This window comes from Monodon monoceros, unplaced genomic scaffold (assembly GCF_005190385.1).
Source record: "Monodon monoceros isolate NGI ecotype Baffin Bay Population unplaced genomic scaffold, NGI_Narwhal_1 Super_Scaffold_20, whole genome shotgun sequence".
Classification (NCBI taxonomy): domain Eukaryota; kingdom Metazoa; phylum Chordata; class Mammalia; order Artiodactyla; family Monodontidae; genus Monodon; species Monodon monoceros.
The window spans coordinates 73,063,469-73,089,349 of NW_021703777.1; the positions used below are offsets into that span (position 1 = coordinate 73,063,469).

General features: G+C 40.7%; 1 protein-coding gene across 3 annotated transcripts in view; it reads left to right on the plus strand.

Moving 5' to 3' along the window:
• Positions 1-2,797: 2,797 nt before the first annotated feature.
• Positions 2,798-25,881, plus strand: part of PDS5A (PDS5 cohesin associated factor A) — a 128,487-nt gene continuing 105,403 nt past the window's right edge. Inside the window, exons 1-2 of one of the 3 annotated variants that reach the window (XM_029234868.1) lie at positions 2,798-3,296; positions 4,151-4,331. In XM_029234868.1, coding sequence (XP_029090701.1) covers positions 4,191-4,331 — 141 coding nt within the window. In that variant the 5' untranslated portion in view covers positions 2,798-3,296; positions 4,151-4,190. Of the gene's footprint in view, positions 3,297-4,150; positions 4,332-4,461; positions 4,497-25,881 lie in introns of those variants that run through there. The other 2 variants (XM_029234870.1, XM_029234869.1) reach the window with 2 other exon arrangements.

The following is a 25,881-nucleotide window of genomic DNA, read 5'->3' on the forward strand; positions in this document are numbered from 1 at the left end:
CATGGCTCACGGGCCCACCCGCTCCGCGCATGCAGGATCTTCCCAGACCGGGGCACGAACCCCCGTCCCCTGCGTCGGCAGGCGGACTCCCAACCACTGCGCCACCAGGGAAGCCCTAAATTAACTTTTAAATAGCTTAGATTCTAAAAGACATTCTGACTCTCAATCTGTTCCAAGCACAGTCCTCCCCATCCCAGTTAGTGGTAAGATCATCCTTCTAGTTACACAGGTCAAAAACTTTGGAGCCATCCTTGCTTTCTTGACTCCTCTCTTTTTCTTGTACCATTTTTCATCACTTCCACTGTTATTACCCAGTTCTTATTACCATCTCTCCTTGGGATTTTTGCAGTTGTCTTATACTTGGTTACCCTACTTTTACTTTTGCATCTCTACATTATTTTCAACCCAGCAGCTAGAGTGATTCTTTCATTTTACATATACTAAAAAATTATGTGGGGGCTTCCCTGGTGGTGCAGTGGTTGAGAGTCCACCTTCCGATGCAGGGGACACGGGTTCGTGCCCCGGTCCGGGAAGATCCCACATACCGCAGAGCGGCTGGGCCCGTGAGCCATGGCTGCTGAGTCTGAGTGTCTGGAGCCTGTGCTCCACAACAGGAGAGGCCACAACAGTGAGAGGCCCGCATACCGCAAAAGGAAAAAAAAAAATTATGTGGAGCTTAGTATGTACCAGTTACTATTCTAGGCACTTTACAAATGTTAACTTATTTATCCCTCATAATGACCCTCTGAAATAGAAACTATTATCCTTGTTTTACAGATGAGGAAAATGAGGTACAGAAAGATTAATTTGTCAAAGGTTGCCTAGCGCATAGAACATAAATCATATAATATCACTTCTCTTTTTAAAACACTTCCATCTCAGAGTACATGCCAAAGTCTTTCCAAAGGCCAAAGGCCTAAAAGGTTATATGTGGTCTGCATCTCACCCCTGCTTCTCTACTTTATCTTCTTCCATAGCAATTTATTTATTTTTTTTGTCTATCTCTCCCCAAACAAATTAAGCTCTACCACAACAGGTAGGGATTTTTGTCCACTTCCCCACTACAGATTTTTTTCTCAGTGCCCAAAACAATGCCTTGCATAATAGGCCCTCTTTAAATAATTGTTGCTCAAATGAATGCACCTCTTATCATTTACACTAAGTGAAAACTTTTAAAAAAAGAAAGTAAAAACAAGAATTTCAGAATTCCTGAATTTTAGAATTATATAAATTCAACACTTTTATGTGTTATAATCCTTAGGGCTTACTATCCTATGAGTGTTTATAAAATCAAACAGTATCAAAAAAGTAATAAGTTGTATAAAATTAAAACTTATGGGTATATACAAAACTCCATTTAATTATGGGTAAATTACTTAGAGCAAGAATGAAAACAAAAAGCAGCACTCTTTAGCTATTTAAATGTGACAGATTTTTAAAAATCATATGTGAGAGAAGAGCCTAAAAAGAGTGTAGGTTTTGGTCAATTTCATAGTTTGGATGAAGACAATCTTAAATGGATTCTGCCTGCTACTCTAAATGCCCAAGAACAAAGCTCTGACTTTTGGGCAGAGTTGTAGCAAATCAGCAACTGTGGTGTGTTAGATTCCAAGATGATTGTTCCCTTGTGGAATACCTGAAAAACAATTCAGTGAGGGCAGCACCTATATATTTTTTTTTAGAAAGAATTTTTAATATTTATTTATTTATTTGGTTGTGCTGGGTCTTAGTTGCAGCAGGCAGACTCCTTAGTTGCAGCATGCGAACTCTTAGTTGTGGCATGCATGTGGGATCTAGTTCCCTGACCAAGGATCAAACCCGGGCGCCCTGCATTGGGAGCGTGGAGTCCTATCCATGGCACCACCAGGGAAGTCCCAGCACCTATAATATTTTTAAGATCAAGCAAAGAATGTGGAAAAGACCGATGGATATCCATCAAGAATAATTTAAATAAATAATCGAATATAATTTTAAACTATGGTAGTGGTCAGTTTCAAGAGCTGCCTGCTATTTCACATTATTGTGTTCTTTTTTCAACTTCATTTTCGGAAATTATGTACGTGCTTCTGAGGTTCATCTGCTTCAATTTTCTTTTACATTAAACTGCTCAAACACCACTGCATTGGGCTTTCCTTTGGATGAAAGAAAGTTATTCTTCGGTATACTTAACACTTAAAAAAATGAATTATTCCATATTCACAAGAGCCATCTATCTAATTTGTAAACACGCTTATTTCTGGATTCCAGTCTCATAGATCTTCATTCTCCAGGTTTGGGAGTGGAGCCCAGGATCCTACGTTTCAGACCTTTCTTTAAGAACTACTCGACTCAATGCTATTTTCATATTTTGCTGCTTTCAAAATACTAATTTTAGACATCTAAAGAGGGGAGGGCAAACTCTGGTGGCTGTCAGAAGGAACAAGAATGAGCGGCCCACGTTGTACCATGTTGCAAAACTTTTCCTCAGTTTGTAGATCCTCCGTCCCTGGGGAGGAAATCAGTTCATTTTCACCAAGTAATTCACCGTTTTTCAACCATTTCCGTCCACGTCCCTCAGGATGAACCCCAAAAGTCATGAACTCATCTCCGCGGCATAAGATAAAGCCCTGTTCGTCCCGCTTGCCCTCACAGGGCCGCGGGGACCGGTTCGCTTCCCGCCAGCCGGGCTCCCCCTCCGCTCGCCTTTTGGGTCTAGTCCTCCCGGAGGCGTTCGCCGCGGCAGGTCTTGGCGCCAACCGGGTGGCGGCGCTGTCTGCCCCGCGCGCCACCGCCTCAGGCCCGAGGGAGGCGGAGGCACGGCCTGCGGAGGAAGGGGCGGGAGCGAGGCGCGCGCCCTTCTCTCGCGTGCTCCCGCACCGCTCGCGTGACCGACCGGTGGGTGCGAGAGGCGCCGGCTGCCCGGAGCACGGACTGCCGGGGGCGCGCCGCTGCGAGGGGCGTCCGGGTCCGGGTTGGCGGACCCGGCCGGCGCGAGGTGCCGGCTGGCGGGCCCGGGGTTCCGGGGCGAACACACGAGCACACGCTCCCGGAGGAGCCTTTTCCGAGGCTGCTCTTCCTCGGCCAGACGGAGAGCGGCAGTGTCTCCCCGCCCAGCGCTCACTCGCCCCGCGTCTCCCCCCGCGGCGACTGCTCCTCCTCGGCACCGCCAGCCCCAGCGCCGCTCCGGGGCGGGCGGCGGCGGCGGCGGCGGCGGGACCGGCGGAGCCGCTTTGTGTGCAGCCCGGAGAGGGGCGGCGGCGCAACCACCTGACAGAGGCCCGGGCGCTCGATGCACCTTCCGCCCGCATGAGGAGGAGGTAAAGGCGGCGGCGGCTCGGCTCCCGCCCTCGGCTGGTGGAGGGAGGGGACGGAAGGGGAGACTGGAGCGGGTGGGGGGTGGGGGCGCGGGACCGAGGCCCGGCGGGGCTGCCCGGAGGTGCCGGTAAGGCCTCGGCGGCGCCGAGTGGCCGGGGGCGAGAGAAGCCGCCGGGGAGCCTCAGCCGAAGTTGAAGGAACAAAATGTGAAGTACGGAGCCGCGTCAGCCGCTTCCTGGCTTGGGGTTCGGGGTGGAGGGCGGCTTGTTTTCCCCTCCCGCGGGGGTGGGGAGCGGGACACGGGAGGGGCGGGAGTGTGGCGGGGACGCCTGGGGTTCAGCAGCTCTGCCCGGCAAGGGCGTTCGTCCCCGGGAGAAGCCGCTGCGTGTGGGTCCGGTTGGGTCCCTAGTTTTGCGGCCTAAGCCGAGCCCTATAGGCCTCTCGTCTCCTTTCCCGGAGGGGACCGGCCGGGCGGGGACTCGAGGCTTCTCTCTGACCGAGCGGGGGCTTTAGGGGCTTTGCCGGGCTCTCAAAGCCGCCAAACTTCGGACTTCGGTGTTTGGGGGTGGATTTCATTGTGAAAGGAGGACTGGGAAACTCCTGGCGCTGCCCGGGGCTTCCCGCGGCCGCCGGTGCCAGAGAGCCCAGTGGGCCCGGTGTTGGAGGGGCCCGCGTGGGTGGGCGCGGCGCGGCGGCCGCCAGGATCCAAGCCCCGGGAAGGAGCGGGTGGCGGGGCCGCCGCGAGTCCCCGGCCTCCCGGGAGAAAGGGCCCTTTGCAGATTAGAGATTTTTGAAATGAAAAAAGAGGTTACAAAGTCGTCCCTTTCCCGCTGAACTTTTGTTTTCTGACCGATAGAGGCCGGTAGAGGACTGTGAAAGAAAAGTTGTCCCCCAGGATGGACTTCTCGACCGCGCAGCCGAAGCCTGCCCCTGCCCTCTGTGGCGTTGTGAGTGCCGACGGGAAGATCGCTTACCCTCCGGGGGTAAAGGAGATCACCGACAAGATCACCACCGACGAAATGATCAAACGACTGAAGGTAAGCTCCTCTGGACCGAATGTTCACATTTCAGACGTTTGTGGTAGGAGGTGCTCTCTCCTGCGGTATTACAGCTCTGCTGGGCCTGGCCTTTAATAGTTTCACTGACCAAGGCTTTTTTTTTTTTTAGATATTTTACGTTTTCTCTTTTACCGCCTCTGAAAGGTATTGTTCTATCTTGGCTATATCTTTGAATGGTGATTTCTGTTAGGGGCATAATCATTATGGGAAATTAGAAGGGTGTGTGTGATCTTTTTTAATCTTACTTTTTTTTTTAAGTATAAGAATTCGAGTGTTTTTTTAAGTTTTTTTTTTTTTTCTAGAAATATTTACGAGAATACTATGCAGAGTAACTTGCAGCCTTAAAGGTAGGCAGTAATTTGCTTAGGAAGGTTTTCATCAACTTCTGAGGAGACTGATTTATCAAAGCACAAAAGGCATTTTAAAAATTATCACAATTTTCTAACATCCAGAAGCTTAAATATGTATATAGTATGGTTAAACTTTGACAGAAGATACTGACTTTTCATAATTCAGGCTTGAAGTAAGATGATGATTTATGTCCACATGTTCAGAGGGGTTTGTGTGTGTTTGTTTGTTTAAATATTTATTTATTTGGCTGTGCTGGGTCTTAAGTTGCGGCATGCGGGGATCTAGTTTCCTGACCAGGGGTCAAACCTGCGCCCCTTGAATTGGGAGCACAGAGTCTTAACCCCGACCACCAGGGAAGTCCCCAGAGGGGTTTTAAGAGAGAGTGATTATGGCTCTTTTTATGAGTCAGTGTATTTTTAAGCATGGTGGTCCTAATGTCAAGGTTGTAAGTTTCAGCCTTAGGTAAGTTAATTTTTTGCTTTTTGTTGCATGGACATAGATTGTGTATACAGCCTTACAAAGTAAGTGCTGTTCTTGTTAAGGGATCAGCTTGATGCAGTGTTTCTCAACCAGGACATGTTTGACCCCCAGGAGACATTTGGCAATGCTGAAGATGTTTTGGTTGTCACTATTGGGGCTGGATTGGAACAGGGTAAGACTGAAGACAGGGAGTCCAGCTAGGAAACTGTTAACAGTAGTCTAGGTCAGAGATGTTGAAATCATGAAGTAGGGCTATGATAGTGGGAATAGAGTGATAGGGAACGTTACAAGACATTTCAGTGTTAGAATCAATCAGTGTTGGTGGGAGGTGAGGGAAGAAACGATGTTGACACTTTGCCAGTCTTCACCTTGGGCACTTGGTGAAATGTATTTTAAGGAATAATCTTGCCCCTTTGCTTTTAGAACTTATAGTGCCTAGTAAATGTTTACCATGTTATGAGTGATTAATATTTAAAGTATTCCTGTAGTTTGTTGTTAAAAATCTAATTGGATTCTGTGGTTTGTTGCCCCTTTGGAAGGAATGGGACACAATGCCGTCCGTTAAAATAAACCTTGATATTAAAGACTGTACATAAAGTAGGGTGCTTAATTGATGCTTCTTAAGGTTATATTGTTATTGTTCTTAAGTGTTCTGAGATGCTGAAATATGAATTATGAAATATAAAGCTAAGTTAAAAAATTTATAGGTCCTTTAATTTTTATTTTCATATTAAGAATATCAAAACGTTGAATTCTAGTGATGGATAATCTTGTTAAAAAAAGAAAAGTTATGACCGTATATACATCTTCCATTTGGAAATAGATTAAATATCAGAAATATTGTTAACTAGAAAGTGACACCAAGTCTAGAATGAGCATACGGTTAGAATATTAATTTTTTATGAGTTCTTTTGGAAGTTAAATTTGATACACATATTACAATTTGAATGTCCTATTGCTAGAATTTTGCTTTTCTCAAGAATTATGATTCTGTCTTCCTCCTGCCTTTCTAAGTCGATTTTGACTTTGTACATTTTAGGGATCCATGTTTAAAGTATTACTGTCTTGTTGGAAGTATAGGTTTCAAACAATATATAACTGTATTTTTGATAACTTTGGTGTTATTTATGGGTAAATTTTATAAATTTGGTAGTTTGTTATAACACAGTAACAATGTTCAAATGTTGTATAAATACAAAAGCGCTTAAAGGCAAGTAAAATCTTGGTCAGTGGGGCTTCCCTGGTGGTGCAGTGGTTAAGAATCCGCCTGCCAGTGCAGGGGACATAGGTTCGAGCCCTGGTCCGGGAAGATCCCACATGCCACGGAGCAACTAAGCCTGTGTGCCACAGCTACTAAGCCTGTGTTCTAGAGCCCTTGAGCCACAACTACTGAGCCCACGTGCCACAACTACTGAAGCCCGCACGCCCAGAGCCTGTGCTCCGCAATGAGAAGCCCACACACCGCAATGAAGGGTAGCCCCCGCTCGTCGCAACTAGAGAAAGCCCGCGTGCAGCAACGAAGACCCAACGCAGCCAAAATTAAAAACAAAAACAAACAAACAAACAAAATCTTGGTTAGTGGAATTCAGAGATGTTTGGTCCATTTTCTTCAGTTTTCAAGACTGGAACAAGCATTTTTACAGTGGAACCATAATTTTAGAGTTAGAAGGATTCTAAAAGAAATTCTGGAACTCCCTTTATTTCACAGATAACAAACGTTAGACCCAAAGTGGCCAGGTAACATTTACCAAGGTCAGCCATAGGACAGGTTAGTGGCAGAGCCAGGGCAATAGCATCATGTATCTTCTTATTCTTATAGCTGCTTTCTTCTAAGGAATGTAAACGAAGTTGAACAAAGAAGTTGTGATTTTTATTATGCAGTTGAAAACAGTAAAGTGAAAAGAGAAGGGGATCAATGAGAGTTAACTTGGTCTTTTGCAGGGAGATATGGGACAGCGTTTTGTTTTTTTTTTTAACATTAGAAATTATTGTGATGCTTTGAAGCTTTCTTGAAAATAATTCTTAGAGTATATCTTTGGAAGAACTTAGACATACTTTTGTATTTTAGAAGTTTTAATTTCTGTTTCCAAGGAACTACTTTAAATATTTTTATGTCCAATCACACTGGCCTTCTGTCAGTTCCTTGAACATGCCATGCTCATTTCTGTCTAGACAGATTTAGAATTATGTAGCCCATATACGTACTCTTCCTCTCAGTTCATTAAGGTAAGTCTCTTAGATTCCCTGTTAATATATTCTTTTAATTCCTTCATATCACTTATTACAGATGTGATATTACATTTATGCATATGTTTATTTGGTTTGTCTCCCCAGCTTCTCTGTAAGCTTCATGAATATAGGTATCACATCTATTTGCTTAGTTTTGTATCCTCCCAGTGCTAAGTTTAATACTTGCCACATAGGTTCTCAACATATATTCCTTGAATGAATGAATGAATACTCTGGGTTTTTTTTTTTGGCTGTGTTGTGTCTTCTTTGCTGCTAGGGCTTTCGTGGAGCGGGGACTACTCTTCGAATACTTTGTATTAATACTGGTTTAGAGAAATATTTTTATTTTTGAAGATGAAGGATAATTTGAAAATATTTTGAATTGCAGCTAAGTACTTTATCTGAGATTGCATACTAGAGATGATAACACAGATATTTAGAATTTTAGAACCAGAAGGTAGCTTAGAGGTTATTTCATTTTGTTCTAATTTTCTGGATGAAGAAACTGAGTCTCAGAGGTTGTGACCAACCCTAGTCACATAAAGCTGAAAACCATCATTAACAGTTTTGTTTTTTAGATAAATTACAAATATATATTAATTGGCAGAAATATTAAAATTCATACAAAGGCTGTTTGCAAGGATAGCAGACATTTTAATACCAATGTTATATTAAGCATCAAGATTTCATTAAGGATTCTGAAACTAATGCAAATCATGTCTGATAAGTTTAATAAACAAGATACACCTATAAACAATGTTGTACAAAGTTCCATTAAGTGCTTCTGCCCACAGTTTGTTATACACAGTCTATCTCAGATCATGTATTACAAAGCTGTGTGCTACACACTTTTTTTTTCTTCCTTTTTTGCTATTTTGGAAGTGGGAAGCCCTTGAAAGCTTTCGTTTTTAAAGGGAGGGATTAGGATGAAGTTTGTTACTATATCCATTTCTTATTATCTGCTCTCAGAGTTCAGTGCCCCAGACAGTTCTCTAGCCACAGCTCCATACCCAAACCTGCCATATTCATTCTGTCACAGAATCAAATCAAAATACTTATTACCTTGGTACTAAGAATTAGGAAAAATTAAATAATAGGGTTTTATTGTTCTGAAAATGTCCCCCACTTTTCTCCCACTAGGTGTTACTTCTGTGTTTTCTTTGTATTTTTCTGTAATCTTTCTCTTTCTGTCAGCCATTCTCCCTCTTCCACATGCTCGTGCTTCTACTTTCTATAGTCTGGCCTGTTGGATAGTTCAGTAGGAATTGGGGTATGGTGAGCTTGATTTAGGTAGGACATCTCCCTTTTCCCATCAAACCTAGGTTAGAAGAGGGGAGGAATAGATTAGGGGCAGGAAGGCCATGAATTCTTTAATTTTTCTTCCCCTCAGGTGGACCTCAGAAATACTTGATTTGTTGTAATTATTTTCACTTGCATAAATAACTTTTATTTATCCCTAATTGCCACATAGTATGCTAATTTTGCTCATAATTCAGTATGTAATTCCTAGTCTGAATTTTGTTTATATCTTTAATATTTGTATTAATGCAGAAGATTCTGCTAAGTAATTAAGAAGTTAAATGGAGAGGCAAGATTTCTTAAAATGAAGTCCTAAAATATAGCCAATATACATTTGTGAAGTAATACTTCATGCAGCACAGCTTTTATTTTATTTACTTATCTATCTATTTATTTATTTATTTTTGGCTGTGTTGGGTCTTTGTTGGTGTGTGCAGGCTTTCTCTAGTTGCAGTGAGCGGCGGCTACTCTTCGTTGTGGTGTGCGGGCTTTTCGTTGCAGTGGCTTCTCTTGTTGCGGAGCACAGGCTCTAGGCGCGCAGACTTCAGTAGTTGTGGCACACCGGCTCAGTAGTTGTGGCTTGTGGGCTCTAGAGCGCAGGCTCAGTAGTTATGGGTGCGTGGGCTTAGTTGTTCCACGACATGTGGGATCTTCCCGGACCAGGGCTCGAACCGGTGTCCCCTGTGTTGGCAGGTGGATCCTTAACCACTACACCACCAGGGAAGCCCCTACCATTTTAATCATTTTTAGTTGTGCAGTTGAGTGCCGTAAGTACATTCACATTGTTGTGCAGCCTCATCATCCATCTCCACAACTTTTCATCATCCTTAACTGAACTCTGTACCCATTAAATTATAACTCTATTCTCCCCTTCCCCCAGCCCAGGCAACCACCTTTCTGCTTTCTGTCTCTATGAATTTGACTACTCTAGGAGCCTCATATAAGTGGGATCATACAATATTGCTGCTTTTGTGACTGGCTTATTTCACTTGGCATAATGTCTTCAAGGTTTATCTGTATCGTAGTATGTGTCAGAATTCACGTGTATAACATCTGTTTATCCTTTCATCCATTGATGGACACTAGGGTGACTTACACTTTTTGCCTACTGTTGGTAACTTTTCTTACTATCTCACAGTTTTGTGGATTAGAAATTTGGGCAGGGCTTGGCTTGATTATTCTGCTCCACATTGCATACTGGGCTCACTCACTGGTATTCAGCTGGTGATTAGACTGGTGAAGTATATACACACTGGCTTCTCTCAAACACTTGGTACCTCAGTAGGAACAGCGGAAAGACTGGACTCAGCTGGGCCCTTCTTCTTGTCTATGATGCAGTGTTAAGGCTTCTCCACATGGTCTCTCCAGCAGGGTAGTTGGGTTCAGGGTTCCAAGACACTATGGAGGAAGTTGCCAGTACTTTTAAAGACTTTATTCAGAATTGGCAGTGGCACTTCTACCTTATTCTACGGTTTAAAGTAGTCATACCACAGCTGACATTCAAGGAGAGAAAATTTGACCCTACTTCTCAATGGAAGAAGTAGGAAAGAATTTGTAGCCATCTTTAATCTACCACAGGAGCTCTCATGATAAGTCAAAGTGTACTATGTAGCTATAGTCATACATTTGTAAAACATTTAATCTCAAAAACAACAGTATATATTTGCAGCCAATTTGCTAGATTTGTAAAATTTATTTTAAATACTCTAAGAAAAAAATTGTAGGAACTTTTTTACGTGCTAGTTAGGGAAGAATTATGGGGGAGGTTCATGATTTGATCCTAGAACTTGTTTCTTACATTTTTTGAATTTTTACTAGAAAGTATCACTGGCCAATCATAATGATGATTCCCCCCTTCTCTCTTTTTTAAAAAAAATCCATTTTAACTTCTTATTTTGAGACATTTTATCCCTCTAGAAAAGTTGGAAAAGTTGTACCTTCAACAGTCATCCCTTCATTTAGATTCACCAGTTGTTAACATTTTGTTACTTTTGCTTGCTTTAATGTTTCTCCAAACACACACACACACAGAGGGAGACAGATGTAACATACATTTTTGTTTGAGAGTTACTTGCATCTGTCATGACATTCCACCTCTGAATGCTTCAGCAGTCTTCTTAGACTGGTGATTGTATGTTCTCCTACTTTATAACAATTATCATTATCACACTCAAGGAATTTAACATTGATACAGTGATATCTGTTATGCTATCCGTAATAAAATTCCCTCAGCTGCCCTAAAAATGACTTTTTAAAAGTTGAATTTTTCTTCCTCTATCCAAGTTGCAGTATAGGATCACATGCATTTATTACATCTCTTTTGTCTGTTTTAATCGAGAAAGTCCTCTCATTTTCTGGGGGGGTGTTGTTCATGACATTTTTTGAAGCATTTGTCTTATAAGAGTTCATAATCTGTTTTGTCTTATTTCCTCATACTTAGATTCAAATTGAACCTTTTTTGGCAAGTATACTACACAATTGGTGTTGTGTAGTTCCCTTAGCATCATATCAGGAGACATATAATGTCATTTTGTCCTATTGGCTTTGCTAAGTTTGATCACTTGTGTACAGCCCTCTGCATTGTAAAGGTATTTCCCTCCCTTTGCAATTAATAAGTAATATTTAAGGTAATAAATAGTTTTTAAGAATAATTTGTTTTCCAACAATTCTTACTCAACTGTTTTAGCACCCACTTTGGTGGTTATAAAATGTTGCCTTGATTGATTGATTGATTTGGTTTTTTTGTTTGTTTGTTTTTGGCTGTACGCGGGCCTCTCACTGTTGTGGCCTCTCCCGTTGCGGAGCACAGGCTCCGGATGCGCAGGCTCAGCGGCCATGGCTCATAGGCCCAGCCGCTCCACAACATGTGGGATCTTCCTGGACTGGGGCACGAACCCTTGTCCCCTGCATCGGCAGGCGGACTCTCAACCACTGCGCCACCAGGGAAGCCCTTGATTGATTGATTGATTGATTGATGGCTGTGTTAGGTCTTCGTTGCTGCTCATGGGCTTTCTCTGGTTGTGGCGAGTGGGGGCTAATCTTTGTTGTGGTGAACCGGCTTCTCTTGTTGCAGAGCATGGGCTTCAGTAGTTGCGGCGCACGGGCTTCAGTAGTTGCAGGGCGTGGGCTCAGTAGTTGTGGCTTGCAGGCTCTAGAGTGCAGGCTCAGTAGTTGTGGAGCACGGGTTTAGTTACTCTGCAGCACGTGGGATCTTCCTGGACCAGGGATGGAACCCGTGTCCCCTGCATTGGCAGGCAGATTCTTAACCACTGCGCCACTAGGGAAGTCCCAACAATTGGTTTATGTTTTCCTGTTTGTATTCAATTTTATATGTATATACACATACATACATAACATTCACTCTTGTGGACTGGACTCTTCATTTCTACTGACGAGTATTATCTTTGCTTGATTTTTTTTTTATTGTGGTAGAAAACATAACAAAAACCATCTTAACCATTTTTAAGTGTACACAGTACAATAGTGTTAACTATATGTACATTGTCAATACTACAGATCTCTAGAAAGTTTTCATCTTGTAAAACTGAAACTCTGTACCCACTGAACAACTCCCTTTCCCCCATCCCCCTCAGCCCTTAGTGACCACTTCCTGTTTCTAGGAGTTTAACTACTTTAGATACCTCACATAAATGTGGAATCATATGGTATTTGTCCTTTAGTGACTGGCTTATTTCACTTAGCATGAAGTCCTTAAGGTTTATCCATTTTGTAGCATATGACAGGATTTTCTTCTTTTTTAGGGCTGTGTAGTATTCTAGTGTGTATATCTACCACACTTTCTTTATCCATTAATGGAAGTTTAGGTTGCTTCCACCTTTCAGCTATCGTGAGTAATGCTGCAGTGAACATGGGTGTGCGTATATCTCTTTGAGATCCTGTTTTCAATTCTTTTGGATATAGCTGGGATTGCTGGGTCATATGATAATTCTATTTAAACATTTTTGAGGAACCCCTTCATACTGTTTTCCATAGTAGCTGCTTCATTTTACCTTTCCACCAGTAGTACACAAGGGTTTCAGTTTCTCCACATCAGTGCTTATTTTCTGTGTTTTTGATAGTGGCCGTCCTGACAGGTATGAGGTAATGTCTCGTTGTGGTTTTGATTTGTGTTTCCCTGAGGACTGGTGATGTTGAGCATCTTTTCATGCTTACTGGCCAGTTGTGTATCTTATTTAGAAAAATGTCTATTCAAGTCCTTTGCCCATTTTTTAATCAGGTTATTTGTTTTATTGTTGTTCAGTTGTAGGAGTGTGTGTATTCAGTTTTAGGAATTACATTGTTCGTTCTTTTTATTTAATTCTACATGGTTCAAGAGTCAAAACTATAGAAAAACTTACACTTCTAGAAGTCTTCTTCCCATCTTTATCCTTTCCACTTCATTTCCACCCACCTCCCCTCTGTAGATAATCATTTTCATTAGTTTCTGGTTTATCCTTTCTGTGTTACCGCCATTCTTCTTAAAAGATAAACTACTATATATACTCTATTGTGCTTTGCTTTCTTCACCCAATATGTCTTGGAAATCACACCGTATCTGGAAATGTCTTTAAATTCATTTTCATGGTGTTATAGTATTCTATGTGTAGATGTGCCATAGTTTACTCAACTAGGCTCTCATTGTTGATTTGAGATTGCTTGTAATATTTTCCTATTACAAGTAATGCTGAAGTGAATAACCTTGTTACACATTGCTTTGTATTTGTGGAAGTGTATCTTTAGGGTAAGTTCCTAGGATTGTTGGGCCAAAGGGTACATTTCTGAGTTTTTGTTAGAGGTGGTCATATTCTCCTTCATATGGGTTGTACCATTTTGTACTTCCACCAGCAAGTAAGTTTGAGTGTCCAGCCTCTCAGTAATGTATTGTCAAGTAATGCCTACTTTTAAAGTAGCAAATTGGCAAATTAACTCTTGCCCCAAAAAGCCATTTTATTGCCTCCTGGCAACAAGAGAAGTTCTTTATGAGAATGATTAAATATAAGTGCTCCATTGAGGTTCAAAAGGATAAGAACCCTATTTAGATTTCCTTAGAAACTCAAAAGGAATTGAGTGACTTTTTTAGTATGTTTAAGGAAATGAGGGTGGGTGGGGTAGAGAAGGAGACAGAATTTTAGGAACAAAGATGATGTTGAAATCATCAAGACTCACTTAGGTCTTTATTCAAGATCTTGAGTTAAATAGAAATGAGGTGAAGGCTTATTATTAAAAATCATAAATGAAATAAATAACGGCATTGGCATGTAAAATGCCAGTGCCGTGATTTATTTTCCAATTATCAGAAATCTGTAGATGTCCAAGGGAAAAAGTGCTTTGTGTTCACAGTAGGAGAATAGGCTTAAAGCATTAATGAATTTTGTTCCTATTAGCTTCTATTTTCAGAGTTAATTATTTAAATTAAATACTACTTTGGCTGAGGTTGTTGGCATATAGAATTATGTCCAGTTGAATTCACTGGTCAGAAAGATAAAATGAGTGGAGTTTATACATGATATAAAAGCATAACAAGTTTTTATTTGCTGAAGACAACAAATCGAGACGTTTCTAGGTAACGGTTGTAATAGAAATCTAAACACAAACATAACGAAGGAGTTTAACTAAATTTCTTTCCCTTGCTGTTGGCATTTGGTCTTTTACATTAGTACAGATCTTCCCAACTGATACTGTACACAGTTGTAAGTATGCCTAAATACAGAGTCCCTCAGCCTTTGGAGATTACAAATATTACATCGTTTTTTGTATATTATGTGATATTTTAAAAGTTGGGAACTGCCATAATATATGTGTTGTTTTTCATGTTATATTATAAAATTATTATTAAGATCAAACACTTAAAAATTCCTACCAAATAGGGGCCCTGTGATTAGTGCTGATAAAGCCAGCCCTTAAATAGCATTAGTCCATTAGGGGAACCTGGATTTATACGAGGAATAACACTGGAATGGATTTCCGTTTATATGAAGGATATTTGAGATTATTATATCATAAGTTAAATGTCAGTTATGTGCTAGGATTGTATCTGTTTCTTTGGATAAAGAGCTACTAAGAATTTTGGTGGTCAAGAGAAGTTTCAAGGAAAAGGTGACAGTTGTACTGGGATTTGAAGGCTTAGACTTTGGTAAGCAAATAGGTGGTAAAACATTTCAAACAGATGAATAGCAGGGACAAAGAGACAGAAGCATGCTTGGTGTGTTTGAAGAAAATGAGTAAAATAGTTTTGCTAGAACTAAAGCATCCTAAAAGAGTAGTTGAGAGGAAAAAAGAGGAAGTTACCAATGAAATTGTTAGAATCCTTAAATGACAGAGGAATTTGTATTTAAAAAAAAATAGCTAAAAAAAAAATAGAGCTAAAGAGTGATATGTCTACATTGTGGTTTTGCATGATTAGCAAAGCTAGGTGACCAAGGAGTTTTTGAAGCACATGAATACCACCCTTCTTTGAGGCCAATTTGTGGAGATTTTTTATCCTCACATCCAGACCAGATAGTATCTTTGGTTGAACAGTAATCCACTTCTAATTGATACTGTCTGAATGAATCTGTTGGTTGCTGAGAGTTTAGTCACGTGATACTAGGTGTGAAGGCTGTGGATGAGTAAAATTTTAAGAACAGTTAGTAGAATTTTATGTACTAGATTATAACAATATGAATTGGATTTAAAAAAAGTAAATTTATATATTTATTTATTATTTTTGGCTGCGTTGGGTCTTTGTTGCTGCACGCGGGCTTTTTCTAGTTGCAGTGAGTGGGGGCTACTACTCGTTGTGGTGCGCGGGCTTCTCATTGCGGTGGCTTCTCTTGTTGTGGAGCACAGGCTCTAGGCACATGGGCTTCAGTAGTTGTCGCACATGGGCTTAGTTGCTTTGCGGCATGTGGGATCTTCCCGGACGAGGGATGGAACCTGTGTCCCCTGCATTGGCAGGCGGATTCTTAACCACTTTGCCACCAGGGAAGTGCCAGATTTTTATTATATATATTCAGTGCATGTTTTTCCAAAATTTCCTGGAATTTCTGTGGTAGGAATTCAAGTAAACATTAATTGTAATTTGATGCCAAATTATTTTTTTTTCTAATTTTTATTTATTTTTGGCTGCATTGGGTCTTCATTGCTGCGTGCAGGCTTCAGTAGTTGCAGCATGCAGGTCAGGAGTTGTGGCATGCGGACTCAGGAGTTGTGGCTTGCGGGCTCTAGAGCACAGGTTCAGTAGTTGTGGCGCACAGCCTTAGTTGCTCTGCAGCACGTGGGATCTTCCCAGACCAGGGAAGGAACTGATGTCTGCTGCGTTGGCAGGCGGATTATTAACCACTGTACCACCAGGGAAGTCCCTCAAATTATTTCAATACTTGAAAATTAAGTTCAGTGGCCATGTATTATTTCCTATAATTTCAAATGTTTGTTGAATTGAATAGCCTTCATCTAGCCACTATAAAATTAGTAGAGGTGAATTTCTTATCTGCAAAAAGAAAATCATTGAATAAAAGTGTTTAAGATTTATAAGGACTGAGTCAGTGTATATCAGGAGACTGCTTTGTTTCTGGCAGAAGTTTCAAAATGATTTTCTTCTTGAAGCATATACCTAAATAGCTTTGAAGAACGTGATAAAAAGCATCAGGCAGTAATAAAATGAAAATATTTTTAGATCTCTTGGAAATCATGTTATATAATCTTGTCTACTATATTCAGTTTTCATCCTTTTTAAAAAATTTTTATTTTATTTATTTTTCTCTGCGTTGGGTCTTCATTGCTGTGTGCAGGCTTTCTCTAGTTGCAGTGAGCAGGGACTACTGTTAGTTGCAGTGTGTGGGCTTCTCATTGTGGTGTCTTCTCTTGTTGCGGAGCACAGGCTCTAGGAGTGCAGGCTTCAGTAATTGTGGCACGTGGGCTCAGTAGTTGTGGCACGTGGGCTCAGTAGTTGTGGCACATGGGCTTAGCTGCTCCACGGGATGTGGGATCTTCCCAGACCAGGGATCGAATCCATGTCCCCTGCATTGGCAGGTGGATTCTCAACCACTGTGCCACCATGGAAGTCCCCCAGAAAGCATACTTTTAAGATCTAGTCTTTTGAAACCTATTAAGCTTTGTTTTTTTGGCCCAGTACATGGCCTATCCTGGCAGACATACCATGTATACCTGAAAAGAATGTATGTTTTGCTGTTGTTGAATGTAGTGTTCTATAGGGTCAAGTAATGTTCTTTAAGCCAGGAGATTGAGCTCGTTATTCATCATCAAGTCTTTTCTAATTCTGAAAAGTTTTGGTCTAGTTCTGTTGCTGAGAAAGAGTGATAAAGCCTCAAATTGTGATTGTGGAATTGTCTATTTCTCCCTTTAAATCTGTCAGTTATTCTTTCATTTGTTTTGAAATTCTGTTGTTAGGCACATGTGCATTTAGGATTGTTAGACATTACCAAGAGTTGACCCTTTTAGCATTATGAAATGTTCCTGATTTCTAAATTGCACCTTTTACAGTTTCTGTATGCATTATATGTTTTTATACCCTTTTGTTTTCAACTTATGTGTCTTTATATTTTAAATGCATCTGGCATATGGTTGGGTCATGCTTTAAAAACATTTTTTTTAATATTTAAATATTTAATCTGTTTTGACAATCTTTGCCTTTAAATTGGAGTGTATAACTCACATTTAATATTATTGATGTGGTTGGATGATATATGTGGATGATATATGTCTACCATTTTGTACTTTTCCTTTTTTTTTTTGCAGTACGTGGGCCTCTCACTGTTGTGGCCTCTTCCGTTGCGGAGCACAGGCTCTGGACGTGCAGGCCCAGCGGCCGTGGCTCACGGGCCCAGCCGCTCCGCGGCATGTGGGATCTTCCCAGACCAGGGCATGAACCCGTGTCCCCTGCATCGGCAGGCGGACTCTCAACCACTGTGCCACCAGGGAAGCCCTGTACTTTTCCTTTTGTCTCATCTATTGTTGTTCCCTCTTTTCCTGCCTTTTATCTTTTAAAAAATATATATGTTGATTTATATTTTATTTGGCTGCATCTGGTCTTTTTTTTTTTAATTTTTATTTATTTTTGGCTGTGTTGGGTCTTTGTTGCTGTGTGCGGCTTTCTCTAGTTGCAGGGAGCAGGGGCTATACTCTTGGTTGTGGTGCGCAGGCTTCTCTTGTTGAGGAGCATGGGCTCTAGGCACGCGGGCTCAGTAGCTGTGGCTCTTGGGCTCTAGAGCACAGGCTCAGTAGTTGTGGCACACGGGCTTAGTTGCTCCGCGGCACATGGGATCTTCCCAGACCAGGGATGGAATCCATGTCCCCTGCATTGGCAGGCAGATTCTTAACCACTGTGCCACCAGGGAAGCCCTGTGTCCGGTCTTAATTGTGGCACATGGGATTCTTCTGGTTGTGGCATGCAGAATCTTTTGTTGCGGGATGCAAGATCTTTTAGTTGTGGCATGTGGGATCTAGTTGCCTGACCAGGGGTCAAACCCAGGGCCCCTGCATTGGGAGTGCAGAATCTTAGGCACTGGACCACCGGGGAAGGAGCCCTGCCTTTTATCTTAATTTGCTATTTTTTAGAATTCCATTTTAATTATTTTTGATTTTATAGGTATATCTTTTCACTCTGTGTGTGTGTATCTGTCTGGCTATGTCTGTCTGTCTGGTTGTGTTGTACAGGGATTGCAATACATATCCTTAACTGTTTATAGTCTTAGACTTTTATTTTTCTGCTACTTCATGTAAAATGTAAGAACTTTTCATTAGTATGGGTCCATTTATCACAGCCCCACCCTTTATGCTATACATGCATTATAAACCCCACATTAAACAGTTATATGTATTTTAAATAAATGCAAGGGAAGTAGTCTTTTATATTTATGCACTTATTACCATTTTTTGTGCTTTTTTTCATTTTTTCTCAAATGTTGGATTTTCCACCTGATGAAATATCCCTTCAGCCTGAGAAACTTCCCTTTAGTGTTTCTTTTAGTGAAGATTTGCTGAAATAATTTCACTCAGTTTTCATTTGTCTGAAAATGTTTATTTAACCTTCATTTTTGAAGGATATTACATTTTGGATATAAAATTCTGGGTTGACAGTTTCAGTGCTTTAAAAATGTAATTCCACTGTCTTGTGTTCTCCAGTGCTTCAGATGAGAAGTCAGTGGTAATATGTATTTTTGTTTCTTTGTATGTAATGTGAGATTTTTTTCTGGCTGCTTTTGAAAGGTGTCTCTTTTTCTTTGATGTACAGCAGTTTCATTGTGATGCCCTGAGGTTTGTGTTTCCCAAATACTTGTCCTGCTTTGGAATCACTGAGCTTCCTGGATCTATAAATTTATGTCTTTCACCAAATTTGGGGAATTTTGGGTCATGATATCGTCAAGCTGTTTTTTCTTTTTTTTATTTCCTTCTCCCCCCTTTGTTCCTCTTTCCAGGTTCCACTTACACATATGTTAGATTTTTTTTATATTGCCCTCAGATCACTGGGGCTCTTTTTTTTCTTTTTTTAAAATTAATTAATTAATTTATCTATCTATCTGTTTTATTTATGGCTCCATTGGGTCTTCGTTGCTGCGCGTGGGCTTTCTCTAGTTGCGGTGAGCGGGGGCCACTCTTCGTTGCGGTGCACAGGCTTCTCATTGCGTTGGCTTCTCTTGTTGCGGAGCACGGGCTCTAGGCGCGCGGGCTTCAGTAGTTGTGGCATGTGAACTTAGTAGTTGTGGCTTGCGAGCTCTAGAGCGCAGGCTCAGTAGTTGTGGCACACGGGCTTAGTTGCTCCGCGGCATGTGGGAACTTCCCGGACCAGGGATCGAACCCATGTCCCCTGCACTGGCAGGCGGATTCTTAACCACTGTGCCATCAGGGAAGCCCTCTTTTTCTTTTTTCAGTCATTTCTGTTTGTGTTCTTCAAATTTGGTCATTCCTATTGATTTGTTCTTAAGTTTATAACTCTTCTATTATTTTCAATCACAGATACGGCCTGAAAAATGTAAAATCACAGGGATTTGGGAGATGATCTATATAGCATTAACTGTGTGTGTATTTCCTCTTTTTAAAAATATATAAATTTTTACATATAGTAAAGTTCATAAACCTTAAGTATAACATTTTATTAATTTTTACATACATATATGCATATTGCCATTATCCAGATCAGGATGGCACTGAAGTAGGCTGCCTTATGTTCGCTTCCCCAGAGATAGAGACCCTTCTGATCTTTATCAACTTAGATTAGTCTTGCCATCAAAAAAATGAAATCATGCAGTATGTACTCTTTTATGTCTGACTCTTTTCCTAAACGTTGTGTCTGAGATTCATCCATGTTGTTATGGGTTGTAGTGATTTTCATTGTATGAGTACACCAAAATTTATTTATCCATACTGTTATTGATAGGTATTTGGGTTAGTAGTTTTTTGCTTTTATGAAAAAAACTTCTATGAATAATGTACATGGTTTTTGGTAGTGGTAAGGACTCATTTATCTTGGGTATATACCTGGGATTGGTGGATTTTTTCTGTGAAGGGTCAGTAAAAATTTATTTTGTGGGTCAAGAGAATACTGTATAAATACTTACATAGTAAGAACTTTTATTTTTTTTAACAAAATTCAAAACATAGTGATTCAGTACTTTTTTTTTTTTTTTGTAACACGGGTCTGCTAATGAGAAAAATGGAATTCTTTGGAGGGGAAGGTGTGGAACTAACATTTTACTTAATTGGGGCTCAAAGTTAGTGTTTTCTGTCACCAAAATTGATTTCAAATGTTTACCTATTGAGCTTCCCTGGTGGTGCAGTGGTTGAGAGTCCGCCTGCTGATGCTAGGCGACACGGGTTCTATGCCCCGGTCCAGGAAGATCCCACATGTCGCGGAGCATCATGGCTGCTGAGCCTGCACGTCCGGAGCCTGTGCTCCGCAATGGGAGAGGCCACAACAGTGAGAGGCCCGCGTACAGCAAAAAAAAAAAAAAAAAAATGTTTACCTGTTAATGCTGATCTGTAGTGAAATGTGGTGTATTTCATTTGAAAATGTTTTTTCACACAGAAACTTACAAATATTGATATCAGTTCATGAACATATGATTTTAATTGATTATATTCATTGCTTGGAAGGCATTTATAGAATTATTTTATATTTTTCTCTTGATAATTGCCTTTTAGCATGTCATTACATTGCATATTAATAGCTTCCAGTGGAAGGGTTAGGTGGTAGTTCCTCAACTGCAATTTGAAATGGACTTTGAAATGTGGAAGTTTCCTGTGCATGTGTGTTGAGGTCCTAAAAATCCTGCTAGAATTGCAGTTTGAGCATGGAAATGGAAATCTCAGTTTTTATTATAATTTTTGGCAGCACAGGAAGAAGGCGCTTGACATTTCTTGTGATTCAGTGGATGTTAGTTATTGAAATATGTTAAATTTTCACATGGATGTGCGTAACAGCCCTTTGGTTACAGCTTGAATTCATTGAGAAACAGCCCCACACCAGTAGCCAAACCTACTTTCTGAAGCCGTTCAGTGTTTAAAAATACTAACAACAAATACTATCAATTAAGGGGTGTTGAGTGTGGAAAGAAGCTGAAGACTACTGGAGTGATGTTTGCAGGAATCGCAAGAAAAACAAGAAGGAATTCTCTTTTTCCTACTCCTGCCTTCTAATCACCTTCCTGTCAAAGAAGTCTAGGCAATGCATTTTCCAGAATCCCAGTTTCAACATCAGAGAACAGAGTATAGAGGAGGTGGATTTGGAGTTGAGAGACACTGTGTAAATAATTAGCATACTATTCTGATATGTGAACTTCAGTAGAACAAGAAAACTTGTTTCATGTTTCCATCTAACAAGATACAGCTATCCTTCTTTTAAAAATGAGGATGTTCTCACCTCTTTCCAGATAGTCTCAGTAGTTATGCAATATCCAGTCCCTAGGTGACAAATACCCTATTCTGGGTGATGTTATTGGTTTTTTAGTTAAAACACTATTCCATCTGAATAGTCTAACTCAAGGGTTAACTTAAATTTCATATTTTACACATGTAAAGGAAAATAAAATTGAAATAATTTGGCTGTTAGTCCTAAAAATCTTCACATTCAGTTTGACCCTTCTAAATCTTATTTTTGACTAGATGTTGATGTTTGTGTTTTCCCACACAGTATAATTGTTGTCAGAAGTATTAATGATACCGAATATCTTGAAAAAGTGCCCCATAACTGACAGAGGATTAATCTCCAAAATATACAAGCAGCTCATGCAGCTCAATATCAAAAAAACAAATAACCCAATCCAAAAATGGGTGGAAGACCTAAACAGACATTTCTCCAAAGTAGACATACAGATTGCCAACAAACACATGAAAAGATGCTCAACATCACTAATCATTAGAGAAATGCAAATCAAAACCACAGTGAGATATCACCTCACACTAGTCAGAATGGCCATCGTCAAAAAAATCTAGAAACAGTAAATGCTGGAGAGGGTGTGGAGAAAAGGGAACCCTCCTGCACTGTTGGTGGGAATGTAAATTGGTACAGCCACTGTGGAGATCAGTATGGAGGTTCCTTAAAAAACTAAAAATAGAACTACCATATGACCCAGCAATCCCACTATTGGGCATATACCCTGAGAAAACCATAATTCAAAAAGAGTCATGTACCACAGTGTTCATTGTAGCACTATTTACAATAGCCAGGACTTGGAAGCAATCTAAATGTACATCGACAGATGAATGGATGAAGAAGATATGGCACATATATACAATGGAATATTACTCAGCCATAAAAAGGAATGAAATTGAGTTATTTGTAATGAGGTGGGTGGACCTAGAGTCTGTCATACAGAGTGAAGTAAGTCAGAAAGAGAAAAACAAATACTGTATGCTAATGCACATATACGGAATCTACAAAAACAGTACCGATGAACCCAGTGCCAGGGCAGGAATGAAGATGCAGACATAGAGAACGGACTTGAGGACACAGCGGGGGAAGAGGAAGCTGGGACGAAGTGAGAGAGTAACATTGATATATGTACACTACCAAATGTAAAATGGATGGCTAGTGGGAAGCTGCTGCATAGCACAGGGAGATCAGCTTGATGCTTTGTGATTACCTAGAGGGGTGGGATAAGGAGGGTGAGGGAGGCTCAAGAGGGAGGGGATGTGGGGATATATGTATACTTACAGCTGATTCACTTTGTTGTACAGCAGAAACTAACACACCATTGTAAAGCAGTTATACTCCAATAAAGATATTTTTTTAAAAAGTTCCCCAATGTTGTTTCTGAGATGTTCTTCCAAGTCATTAAACACTTAATGCTGCAGGATTTGGTGCTAGTGCTTTTCTAGATATTGTCAGGCATTGTCAGCCCAGGGTTTTCAAACTGAAGTTTATACAAGCGCCAGCAACAGCACTTCTTACACTTACTTCCAGCTGTGACTTTTTCTAAGATCACTGATTTTTAAGACACATCTGAGTATCAGACATCTTAAAATTTGGGTGTCAGAATTAATAAATATGGTAATTTTAATTTATCATGGACCCATGTATGCCAGACACTAGGCTGGGAACTTCATGTCTGTTATCTCAAAATATAATCTTTTAAGATTGTATTATTATCTTTGTTTTATAGACAAAGAAGGACTTATTTATTTATTCAAGTCACATATCCATTGAGAGGTAGAACAGAACTCACACACATGGTCTGAATAAATCCAGAATTTAATTTGTGTTCTTTTTGTGCTCTAAGGAGGAGATCAGTTTCAGAGATCAGGGTAGAATGAGTGTGTATGCTCATCAGTCCGTAGCATTGTTGTCTCAGTGGACTCAGCCAATAGGAACCACTCTGGATTGGAGATTGACAATCAAAAAATTACCAAAATCTGGGATGGCTGTAGGCGCAATACTATTAGAGTTTGACTGAAATGGCTACACTTGGGTGTAGGCAGACAGGGAGGTAAGTAAGGCAGGAGGGGCCTGTAGAATATGATTGAAGATTTAGAATTCATATTGAAGGCAATGAGTAGATTTAGTGAGAACAAAAAATGAAGGAGTTAGGGGTGGAATGTTCTAAAAGGATTTTTAACCACTGGACCACCAGGGAAGTCCCTAAAAAGGAAACTTTTTAAGAGGTAAAACACTTTGTAATGAGGTTCAAGATGTGACTGAAGTAGGATGAAGATGAAAAACATTGATGAGATAAATTAGTGAGAGATGCTTTCAGTAATTCTGAGACAACAGGTATGAAGTATTTGAGGCAAATTGGGGCATGTAGTCACTCTGTGAATAAGGAAGTATAATGCTGGGATATTAATTGGATCTTTGATCTAGAGTGAATTGTAAATTTAAATTCTTAGTCTGGGAATTCTGAATTGAGAATCTGAAGATTTACGTCTAAATCCTGGATCCTCTTCTTACCAACAATGTAACCTATATAAAATCTTTTCTTTGAAGTTTTTTCCTCTGTTGAGAATGGGTATGTTAAGACTCTCTCCCTCCGTCCCCCATAGTCATAGTTAAGGGTTATAGACTACACACACTACAAGCTAATGTGTTTTTCCCCCCAGGCCTAGGCTTTAGTTTTGTGGTCTTACAATTCCTTGGGACTTTTTCACTTTGTAAAAGGCATGCATTTTGCCTTGCAAAAGATTGTCCTGTCTTTGAACCTTTGCAGTCTCCCTTAGTTTCTCTGGGTGACTCTTTTTTGCCCCTCTATGTTTGCTTAGAACTTACAGGAGGAAGAGAAGTCTATATGCTATAGATGTCAATGCCCAGTGGTTATATAGAAAAAGCCATGGGTAGCTTACTTGGCTTACATTGTCTAGGGCGATTATGTGTCTTCCCTTTCAGTTATTCTCTTTCCTGATGTTGGAAAGTGGCTTGTAAATCACAGCTCTCTCAGTTGAACCTTTTTCATTGCCTTAAAGGGACCTTAACATTTAAAAAATATTTTTTTGGAAAGATGTGAGGCTTTTATCTCTCCAGTTCATTTTTTAAAATAAATTCATTTATTCATTTATTTTGGGCTGCGTTGGGTCTTCATTGCTGTGCGGGGCCTTTCTCTAGTTGCAGTGAGCGGGGACTACTCTTCGTTGAAGTGCACGGGCTTCTCGTTGCGGTGGCTTCTCTTGTTGCGGAGCTCGGGCTCTAGGCCTGCGGGCTTCAGTAGTTGTGGCATGTAGGCTCAGTAGTTGTGGCTCACGGGCTTAGTTGCTCTGCGGCATGTGGGATCTTCCTGGACCAGGGATCGAACCAGTGTCCCCTGCACTGGCAGGTGGATTCTTAACCACTGTGCCATTAGGGAAGTCCTCTCTAGTTCATTTTTATTCATCTGTATTGTCTTGTTTTAAAAACATCCTTATTGAGAGGTAATTCGTATACCATGCAATTCACCGATTTAAAGTGTACAATCCACCTATTTAAAGTGTACAATCATTGGTTTTAGTATATTCACAGATACGTGCAACCTGCAATGTGTGGCTTGCGGGACCTTAATTCCCCAACCAGGGATTGAACCCGCACCCTCAGCAGTGAGAGTGCGGAGTCCTAACCACTGGACCGCCAGGGAATTCCCTGGAGCAGCGGTCCCCAACCGTTTTGGCACCAGGGACCAGTTTTGTGGAAGACGGTTTTTTCCACGGACGGCGAGGGAATTGTTTCGGGATGATTCAAGTGCATTACTTTCATTGTGCACTTTATTTCTATTATTATTACATTTTAATATATAATGAAATAATTATACAACTCCCCATAATGCAGAATCAGTGGGAGGCCTGAGCTTGTTTTCCTGCAACTAGATGGTCACATCTGGGATGATGGGAGACAGTAACACCCGAAGTGTCTTGCTTATGTCCAGTCTACTCTGTAATCTCATTTTGGCTGCTGTCACTGCAGAAAACCCTGCTTCACAAAGATAGGATGTTGTAAATCGAAGCAGGCTTTTCAGTGCTTTTGTGGCAATCTCAGGATATTCCACGACTTTAATCCAGAAGGTATAGAGATTCGAAGTTGTCTCAAACATATTTTTAAGGGCACCGTCATTTGCCATCTCAAGCAGTTGTCCTCTTCTTGCACGGACAAGGTCGATTCACCTGGCTTATTCACAAATGGGTCGCAGATCCATTCCTTTCCAGTTCGGGGGTCTTTTGTGCTTGGGAAGTAATGCTCAAACCTTCTGAAAGCTGAGATAGGTGATGATGATGCACC